The sequence below is a fragment of the Eriocheir sinensis genome, chromosome 33, assembly GCF_024679095.1.
Source record: "Eriocheir sinensis breed Jianghai 21 chromosome 33, ASM2467909v1, whole genome shotgun sequence".
Lineage (NCBI taxonomy): Eukaryota > Metazoa > Arthropoda > Malacostraca > Decapoda > Varunidae > Eriocheir > Eriocheir sinensis.
The window spans coordinates 12,681,578-12,691,876 of record NC_066541.1 but is presented as its reverse complement, the minus strand read 5'-3'; the positions used below and the strand labels follow the sequence as shown (position 1 = coordinate 12,691,876).

Here is a 10,299-nt window from a genome sequence, read left to right as displayed (position 1 = left end):
CTCCTCCTTCCCCTCCTCCTCCGTGTATACGCTGGGCCTCATCAAAGGGGAGGAGGCCGTCTTTGTTTTCCTTGTCACGGGTCAGTGGGATGTAAAGTTTCTGCTTCTCACACACTCGCCTCCCAGACCCGTGCAGGCTTCCACGCTTGGGCGACGTGATTTGTTTGCTTCTTTGCTGGCTGTTATTAGATTGCTTTGTCTGATTCATGTTATTATTACTCCTATTTGGTTATCATATTTACTTATTATTATTATTATTGTTGTTGTTATTAATATTACCAGAGTTATGATCACTGGCTCATACTCGCTCCTCAACGCTTGAGGTGTTTCCACGCGTGGGCGGAGGCTGCAGCGGCGGGCAACAGTCGCTAATACTTTGCATAGTATCATAATGTAGTTTGGCGGCCCCTTCCCCTAGTTTGAGCGGCCAGTGTGTGGCTTTGTGGTGAGGAATGAGGCGCCTCGGGCTGCCCTTCCCCCTCCCCTCCTCCCCGCCTGGACCGCCCCTCTCCTCCACTTTTACATTCCAGTCATTGGTGATCCTCGTCCCCACATAACCGGCGGCCGTCCTCATTACCATAATCTAATAGAAGTTCTCTCGAGTTGTATTTCAACACACTTGTGTCTGCTAATTAGTTAGCAAGACCCTGTCTCCGAGATCTTATACCCGCAGCGGCCGGCGTGAACGAGGCAGCCTTGCGGCGCCCCGGCAGGAGGTCCGTTTTGGGCCGACGACCCGCCGGCCTCCGGTGACATTGTTCCTGGCTTTGTCAGCGCCACAAAAGGCGTCTCCCCGCGCCGCAGTGCCGACACAACGGTCGCCAAGCGGCGGCCACTCCTGCCGTGTTGTCCCTCATTCGTCATTTGTTTTCCGATGAGTCTCAGTATGGCACGCCACTCCCGGCGGCGGCGGCGGCGGCAGGTCTGGAGCGGCGGGCGGAGGGGAAGACTCCTTTCCTCTCTGGGACGCGGCGACGGGGTGACGGGCGCCCCGCTAAGCTCTCTTTTTTCAGAAACAATGTACTGAGGGCTTCAGAGGGCGCGTGCATTTCATTCCTAAGAAGGCGGTTCATTACTCCTCTTTATTCTCTCCTTACAGAGCGTCCTGCGAGAGCTGTCCAGCCAGATGTGGACGGCCACGCGCGGGCGGGCGTCCATCAGGCAGGTGACTGTGGCGCTTCCCCGCGTCTGGAGGACCGACGCCCTCAGCTGCTCCCTCCTCAACCCCCTCACGGAGTCCTCGGCGCCCACGGAGGGCCACGTCCGCATCACGACCTCCCACCCAGTGTTCGGGGCCCGGCCGTGGACGCAGCAGACGCAGGGCTGCGGCCGCCCGGGCGACTTCATCCAGATGGGCGGCGACCTGCTGCGGGCTGCCAGTAACGACTCCTACGCCCACTCGGCGCGTCTGCTCCTGTCGGAGTGGGCAAAATTCCGGTGGGGCGTGTTCGACGAGCGCGGCCACGCCAACGACCCGCTCTACCCGCCCACCTTCCGTGACCCCAACACGCACCAGTTCGCCGCCACCAGCTGCACCGACGGGGCGGTGAAGGGCGACACCTGCGACCCGTCCCAGCCCGGCTGCACCTTCTCGCCGCAGCCCTACAGCAACAACCACCTCAGCTCCTCGCTCCTCTCCTTCCCGGAGCTTCCGACGGTGAGTGTCATTATTGGCTTATAGAGAGTCTTTGCCAAAAAGCTTCCCTAAGTGGCAGAAAAAGCTTCTCTACTACCACTCAGGCCATAATGTGTAAAAAGAAACAAAGTTTTCCCCTTGAAGGTTCACAGTCAGAAAGAGAGAGAGGAAGAGGAAAGAAAAATGTTTGGAAGACAAGGAAAGTAAAATAGAACGCCAAAGTCTTCGCTATCTGAAGATACAAAAAGACGAGCAGCGACGTTTTCTTTAAAACTGTATTCAAGCTATTGCAGGCCTTTTAAGATGGCAAGAGTATTTCCTTTAACGATTTTCAAGCTAACTTAGGCCTCAGTCAAATATAGTGAATACTTATTTTTTTCCACGCATTTATTACCATTACAATACAGAGGCTTTGAGTACGTCAGCTTAGGCAATCCCTAGATCTAACATTGACATAAATTATTCTTTTTTTAATTATCGGCAGTGAACATTAGGCCAACATATCAATCTTTGCGGTGTCGGCGGCCTTTCTTCCTCAACTCATACATCTTCGTTCTCCCTTGTCCTCATTCACCGGTCATAGCAGCCTGGTTTTTCCCCCGCACCCTCCCCTCCTCAAAACCCCGCACCCTCACCCTCCCTCCCCTCATCCCCCAGCACCTCCTCCTCCTCCTCCTCCCCCTCCCTCATCACCCCGCCCCCACACCCCCCTTCATCATCCCGCCGCGGAACATATCAATACCGTCGCCTCGTTCCATGAGTGAATAAGCACTAATGAAGGGCAGCCAAGCGAGGCTCATTAATCACATCGCCCGAGACGCTGACACACGTGTTCGCCAGACACTCCAACAGACGAAGACCGACTGCCGCTCATTATAACCTCCTATTGGGACCGGCCCAGGGATTAGGGCGCAGATTCCTCGCGTTTTTCCTCCCCTCCTCGACGATTGTATCAGCGTGTTCTTCATTAAGCACGAGTCGGTATTCACGTCAGATCGGGGAGCTGAAAAATGTAAATATCTTTCCTAAGTGGAGCAATTTGTTTTACGCTTTTTCTCGCACTTTTGATAGCTCGAGGGTGACGCTGCCTCGCCCTTCTCGCGCCTCTCCTCCCGCTGACTTTGATTGTTGTTTTCTTCGTCACAGATCCGATTATTCTGCAACGACCAGACGCACAACCGCGTGGCGCCCACCAAACACAACGCGCTGTGCGGGGGACGCTCGGCCTGGGAGATCATCCAGCAGACCAGCGACTTTATTGGCGGAAGGTGAGAACAGAGGCGGACACCGTGCTGGCCGATCGAATACTGTATTGATGTTATAAAATTCATTTCTTATTGTTTATAAATGGCTTGTTGAACTCCTTTAGCTTTATTAGCAAGGGACGGCTTCAGGGTGTTGCCGCCTCCCTGTCTGCTCGGCTTTACGTTCTCTAGACCTGAACCCTTGCCCCTCCGCTACCCTCGACAGGAACCCTGCCAGCAATGGGAGCCGCGGCCTGGAGCCCATCCTGAGGTTCGTGCAGCAAGCCAACCCCCGCTACGTGCTGGTCATCGAGGACACCGCCACCATGAACCTGCAGGTCAGTTTCTCAGGTCCTCACCGACGAGGGTTTGTGTGTGTGTGTGTGTGTGTGTGTGTGTGTGTGTGTGTGTTCACCGTCCCCTCATGCCCCACAGCGGCGCTGGGAGTTCCTGAGGAAGGCGATGCGCCGCGTGGTGGTATATGACGTGCCCAACGGGGCGCACGTGGGCGTGGTCACCTTCCGGTCTGTGGCCAGCACCGTCGCGCCGCTCACCTACATCGAGAGTGACGACTCCGACATGCGGCAGCGGGTTGGCTCCTCGCTGCCCCGCAACCCGTCCACTGTCCCTGAGAGCCAGAAGTGCATCTTGTGTGGCATGCAGGAGGCGGTGCGCGTGCTGGACGAGGACCCGAAGGGTGCCGACGGTGCCACGCTCATCCTCATCACCACCGGATCGGGGCCGCCGACGCGCCGGAACGTGGATGAGATGATCACCCTGGCAGAGCAGCGCAACCTAAGGATCGAGGTTGTGTTGTACCCGCTGACGGAGCGTCGCGGCGCCGCCACGGCCTCCCACGGCCTGGAAGACCTTGTGGCCGCGACGCATGGCTCGCTGCACACGGTGATGGATGAGGGCGTCGGCAACGACTCCAAGGTAAAGATGATGGTGGCCCTGATGGACGCCCTGCTGGCCGCCGTGCAGCGCAACGCCCCGCCCGCCGCTGGCTCCACCGTGCTGGTCCACAGTGCTGACTACCCCGGCGGTATCGCCTCCATGTCTGAAGGAACCTTTGCCTTGGACGCCTCGCTGGGATCCGACGCTCGCTTCTCCGTCTATTACTACGACCTGAACCACGTGGGCAACATCATCCAGCTGACGGCGCCCTCAGGCCACAAAATCGCCTCCGTCAACGTGCAAGAGGAGGACGGCGACGTCAACATGATCTTCGTCAACCTGGAGAAAGCAGAGGTAAGTGAGGCGGCCTCCGGGCGGGTAAGTAGAGTCCTGTCATTACTTGTTTATATCCCCACGCGTCTGTTGGGCTGTGTACTGACGGGCGTCACCTTGGGTACAGCGCGGCCTGTGGTCGTATAGCGTGGAGAACCGAGCCGACTCGCACCAGGGGCTATACGTGCAGGTCACCGCCAAGCGTAACTCCTCCTCGGGCCTCAGCGTGAAGCTCTGGACCAGTTCCGGTTCGCGCCCCGTCAACTCCTCGGATCCATCCTCGCCCATACGGCTGTACGCAGAGGTCAAAGTGGGCGTGGCACCCGTCATGAACGCCCGTGTGGTGGCCAAGCTGCAGCGCCTCGGCACCAACGCTACGGGCAGCAACTACCGGCCAATCCAACTCGACCTCTGGGACAATGGCATCGGCGGTGAGTTGTATAGTGTCTTAAGTGTGTACTCCTGCTTTATTCTGCTCGCTCGTCTGGGGTTGTGTGTTGGGCACCTGTTGTCGCGGGCCTGACGGGTGGTTCTGTTGTCCTCTTTCAGATCCTGACATCACGCGGGGCGACGGCATTTACTCCCGCTACCTGCCGCCGCTCCAGGGCAATCCAGGGCGATACCTCCTCACCGCCGACGTGGACTACAACAGCGGCCTGGCGGTGGTGGCCAAGGGGCCGCCGACCCGCCACCACAAGCTGCCGGCCTCCCACCTGCCGCACTACTACCAGCACAGTTACGATACCTGGAACAGCGACCAGACGTGCTGCGGCCACAGTCTATCGCACGTCCACACCCGCCGCGCCGCGCCCTTCCTGCGGCACGTGACGTGGGGGGTGCTGGAGGTGGTGTCCCCTTTCCCCGCCCGAGATGTGACGCCCCCCTCCAGGATCCTTGATCTGCGCGTGGAGGTCAACGACACCGTGCACGAGATAACGCTGCGCTGGACGGCCCCTGGGGACGACTGGGACGTGGGCCGTGCCGACCACTACGAGGCCGTGGTGGCGCTCACCTGGCGGGAGGCGCGGGCCTACCAGGGCGACCGCTTGACGGGGCTGCCACAGCCGCTGAACGCCGGCTCGCTGCACACCACCAACCTGCACTTCGTTCGCTACGAAGAGGTGAGTCCCGCCGCACCTGTGTGGGGCCGCCAGGTGCTCCTCTATATTTTCGGCTCCTCAGCCGAAGTGAGCGGCGAACATCACCTCACGGCGACGCCTGGCAAACCCACTTAACAGATGGACGTGAAGGCTTTCCTCTTCGCCCTTAACCTAGTATTTTTTTATAGTGTTCACACTTATTTGTATATTAAATTTCAGGGCCTGAACAAGTTTTACACATTAACCTTTGGTCCATCTGTCACAGAAACAACAAAATACTAATTACAAAATTCCTGATATTATTGAGTAAATAAAAATGTTTTGCCTTTCTGTTGTATCGATGTGTAAAGCAATTTTTGCAAGAGTAACGTTACGGCGTGACAATCTCATTAGTGAGGCGCCAATAATCCTGCCGAGTAACGTGTCCTGTGTTCTGTGCGGCAGCTCTGGTACATCAGCGTGCGGGCGGTGGACGAAGCGGGCAACGTGGGCGCCGTGGGGAACATCGCTGCGCTGTGGGTGCCGCGCCCGCCCACCACCTATGAGATCACCACGAGGACCCAGCCCGCCCTCACCACCTCGGGTAAAGTGCCGCCCACTGTACATCCTGCTTTGCTGTAATTTCCCTTGGAAATAAGGTCTCGCCGACTAATGCCACTGATAACATTCTAATGTCATTATCTCCATGCACAAAGGCGTATCCATATGCAAGGACCCGGCACGGAGGTGCGGAGGTGGCGAGCAGACATGGCCTCGCAGCCTACTAATGAAGGTTGTTCTCTCTCTCCCGTGCAGGCAACTACACCATGCCCTCAGAGCTCGGGTCTGGCCGGCCGGTGGGCATGACGGACCTGCAGCTGGAGGACGTGGCCGTCATCCTGGGCAGCATCGGCGGCTTCCTGGTGGTGGTGGCGGCGCTCATCTCCTACTGCTACTGCCACACCACGCGGCGGAGGAAGCAGCAGCGCGAGAAGGACGCCGAGAAGGTACAAGGGAACGGCAGCAGCGGCGGGAACGTGATGGTGAAGTCCGGGTCACTGTGTGGCGAGGAGCGCGGCGGCGGCAGCCATGAGTCCCTGGACAGTGTGGTGAAGGACGCCCCCGAGACGGCCAGGGACGGCCGCCCGCTCTCCCCGGTCCAGTCATGGGGCGCCACCACCCTCCTGCAGGAACACGAGCGTCGGCTGTCCATCCACAGCGGGCCTCCAGAAGACAACCAGGTGACCTACCAGGTGGACGGTGCCCCCCTCCACGCCCCCTTCCCTGACGTGACGGTGACAGACTACCGCCCGGTGCCCAGCGGGGGCGAGGCTCAAGTCTACCTGCCGTGCGCCCACGAGGAGAGCCCCTGCCCCTGCGCCGCCCCAGGCCCGGACTACACTAGCTACGCCGCCACCTGGGACGACCCCCTCACTGGCCATCTGCTGGCCCGCGCCCGCCCCGCCGGCCCCCCCAACCCCGGCCCGCTGCAGACGATGCCCCAGCAGGCGGACCGCAAGCGCCGGAACGTGACCCAGGTGTAACTGTCCCCGGGCGGCGAGCAGTGCCAAGAGGCTCAGGCGTGTGGTGCTCCCTGCTCAATTCCTCCATACTGTACACTGTAGGTGCGCTGTCTTCGTGCTATCACGACTCCGGCCTCACATCCACTGTTCTGAACACTGCGTGTAAGACTCTCTTCCTCAAGTGAACCTGATGACTGTGGCGAGCACTGTGTGGTGGGGCCGGGCGTGCCGCGGCTTGGCCTCGCGGGACAGGAGGCCATGCCCTGGGGACGAGGCCGCCTGTCAGACTGTTGTGGCAGCAGCCCGGCGCGTGTCGGCGGCCTCGACAGGCTCTCTGGGGACGAGGCCGCCAGACCGTTCTGGCGGCAGCCCGGTGAGTGTCGGCTCGGCGAGTCGTGGCGAGGCGGTGCGCGACGCGGGCCTCGCCGCGGGGACTTGAGGAGCCTCCCGAGCACCGTGATCTCACGCGCGTTATCCTGTAACCTTTACTTCAGCTTTCCGACTGAATGGCGAGTGCGTGAACCGTTTTATTTTGAGCGGAGTGTTGAGAGAACGAATGCGAGGGACCAAACTCTACATTGTATTCCGCTGTGTTTCAAGATGAACCTTTATATAATTATCTTTTTTGATGATCGTCTTTTGTTTCACAGAACGCATATCATAGCTCATGTAACATAAACTAGTAACACTCCCAAAATAATGTAGAGGTTTAATGTTTAATGTGATACTTGTACATAACTCGGTGTGACAAGCCTCTCAAAATATTCCTTTTATCTCTCAACAACTTTATTTACTTCTCCTTATCTACATATTTGCATTTTATCTTAAAAAATACCGTATGCAAACATGAATCTTCCTTTTTTACAAGCTCGTACATCTGCGTCTGCTCTCCGCTGTCCGTCTTGTATTCCCGCTGTGTTCCTGTCTGTAATCTCCTATGTTCACACACTCGAGGCCTGAGCGTCCACCACAGCGGTCACTAAACGAGAAAAGGCCTCCCCTCCCTCCTTCCGTTATCCCTTCCACTTTTATTGTCTTTTCTTTCTCCTTTCCTTTCATTCTCTTTGTTTTCCTGCCCTCCGCATTCCTCCCAATCTATTTCTTTGTTTTCATCGTTCTTATTTTTACACTTCCTCACCCACTTTACCCTCAACAAATATCTTTTTCTTTTATCACATCCTTCTTTCCACTTATCAACGTATCTCTCCTTTTAGCAGCGTTTATTTTTCTGTCTTTGTTTTCAGGTATTTCCTGTGTGTGATTTATCTCTTCCGCTATCTCTTTATCTCCTCCTCCTTCACTCCCTTCTATTATTTCATCTCTCCATTTTTCTTGTATTTCTTTACCTCACCTGTTTCGTTATTTCGGTTTTCTATTTTCCCACCTTTGTCCAAACCCTTTTCTTCCCTTGCAATTCCACGTTTCTTTCACTGCAAGTTATTTTCTTTCTTTTTTTATTTTTGTTTCCATTCTCCCTTCTTGTTCCTAAGCCTTCCCTCCCTCCCTCCCTCCCTCCCTTTCACTGCAATTTCATGTTACTTTCGCCACTCCTAACTTTTACCATCTTGACTCACACCTCCACAAACCTCTCCGTCAAGGCAGTTACAGGGTGTTAATCGCAGCTTTTCAATGTTGTGGAAGCTTCATCTTACTCCAGCAGCGAACAGGTGAAATAAATAGACTTTACAACCAATGATGATCAAACAGTGAGGGATTTCGTTAAGGCGAGAAAAATAAGACATTCTCCCTCTCTGGCTCTCCCTCCTGTCCCCACCACCACCACCACCACCACACACACTGACACACACATACATACACCTGTGAATTTAGTGAATAGGCTTAGCTAGGATTACTTAGTGTGCTGTTGATCCCAAGGAGATTAACAGAAAAGGCTGTATTTTAAATCGCTGGGTGTGAGTCTACTCGCCTTGCTAAGTTGGTGGGTTGATTTTTTTTAACGTTATTTTTGACATGAAAGCTGAAGGGAATGGCGAGAGATTTAGCGTCATGCATATTATCATCATCATTATTATCATTATTTTTTATCATTATTATTGTTGTTGTTGATCTTTTGTCACCATTCCCGGCCTCCCCTATTACGCTCTCGTTTTGAAGCCTTTCCCCCCATCATCCTCTCCCGGCGATCTTTCGTTTATAAGCACAAGTCTTTTCAGGCATTAATGTTGTTGCTTTTCTACGACAGGATTATTTCAGTATTCTTTAGACATGTAAGAGACATTCCTGACCCCCTCCTTATCCTTATCCTAATCCCGACACGTCCCTTTGACCTCCTTAACTTCAGCAAAACCTCACTCGCCCTCCTAACCCGCTCTCTAACCTTGTCTTAACCCCACATCTTCCTACCCCTCTCCCTAACCTCACCCTCAACCCCACCCACCGTCCCTTTCCTCTCCTACACTTCATCCCAACCCCACATCTACCTACCCCTCGCCTTAATCTCAAACAAACCCCACATATTCCTCCCCTCTCACTAATCCCACGTCCCTAACGTACCCTTTACCTCGTCTGTGTCTCCTATACCTCAGCCTAACCTCACACCTTCCCAGTCCTCAAACCTGTAAAATTTAACCCCATCCCCTTCATCCTCCATTACATCCACCCCCACCAATCGTCTCCCCATTCATCGCACAAAACGAATCCAACCCTTAACAACCACCTAAATTTCCCCTTCCCCTTCCTTCCCCATACATACCCAAGACCCAGACCCTTCCCAAAACCCCACCCCAATCCTCCCCCACCACCTCCTCCTGCTACCACCTCATCCACCGCCTCCTCTTCCACATCCGCCTCAACCTTTACCTCCAACCACCCCCCATCCACCACCTCCTCCTCCTCCTCCTTCCAATCCCCCACCCAACAACCCCCCCCCCTCCTCCCTCCCCTCGTAGTGTTACAGTGTGATACAAAAATAAGGTAAAAAAATAATGTTTGTTTATTAAGCGTTCGATGTGATTTTCCCGTGTGATTGAGAGTTGCGCCGCAGTCTTTTGTTCCGACGGGCATTATAATATTTTCTTACTGTGAAACTTAAGGAACTGGAAGTGTGTCATATACCATGAACGTTGTACTGTGTTTTGCACTAGTCATTAAAGATTGCCAAGTGAGTGTATACATCCGGAGTGCTTTTATTTTGGTTATGTATCCCCTGGGTGTTTTGTTTTACTCTCTCTCTCTCTCTCTCTCTCTCTCTCTCTCTCTCTCTCTCTCTCTCTCTCTCTCTCTCTCTCTCTCTCTCTCTCTCTCTCTCCAGCCACGTAGCCCATAACAATAATGAAACAATATTAAAACTTTAACATTCTCTCTGATAACTTAAACTTCTTATCCTGAAGGAGATCCGATTCTGGCAACCCACATCGTCCTCCTCCTCCTCCTCCTCCTCCTCCTCCTCTTCGTACCCCACACCCTCATCCTCATTCTCTTATCCTCGTCCCTGTGTGTGTGTGTGTGTGTGTGTGAAAGACTCACATGACAGTTTCACACACACACACACACACACACACACACACACACACACACACACACACACACACACACACACACACACACACACGCGCGCTACATAATTC

General features: G+C 54.8%; 1 protein-coding gene across 1 annotated transcript; it reads left to right on the top strand.

Annotated features, from left to right (window-relative positions):
* The first annotated feature begins 300 nt into the window (after positions 1-300).
* Positions 301-9,848, top strand: LOC127006756 (calcium-activated chloride channel regulator 4-like). The gene is made up of 8 exons (XM_050877038.1): positions 301-1,657; positions 2,783-2,904; positions 3,107-3,218; positions 3,316-4,131; positions 4,238-4,541; positions 4,660-5,231; positions 5,655-5,793; positions 6,006-9,848. Exons 1-8 carry the CDS (start codon positions 1,127-1,129, stop codon positions 6,731-6,733), a joined length of 3,324 nt encoding a protein of 1,107 aa, XP_050732995.1. The 5' UTR covers positions 301-1,126; the 3' UTR covers positions 6,734-9,848.
* Positions 9,849-10,299: the final 451 nt, after the last annotated feature.

Bases quoted from the DNA above. Each gene is read 5' to 3' on its own strand.
- LOC127006756 (XM_050877038.1), top strand. From the start codon at position 1,127: ATGTGGACGGCCACGCGCGGGCGGGCGTCCATCAGGCAGGTGACTGTG. The intron at 2,905-3,106 runs GTGAGAACAGAG...TACCCTCGACAG, and splicing joins AGCGACTTTATTGGCGGAAG to GAACCCTGCCAGCAATGGGA. The intron at 5,232-5,654 runs GTGAGTCCCGCC...TCTGTGCGGCAG, and splicing joins ACTTCGTTCGCTACGAAGAG to CTCTGGTACATCAGCGTGCG.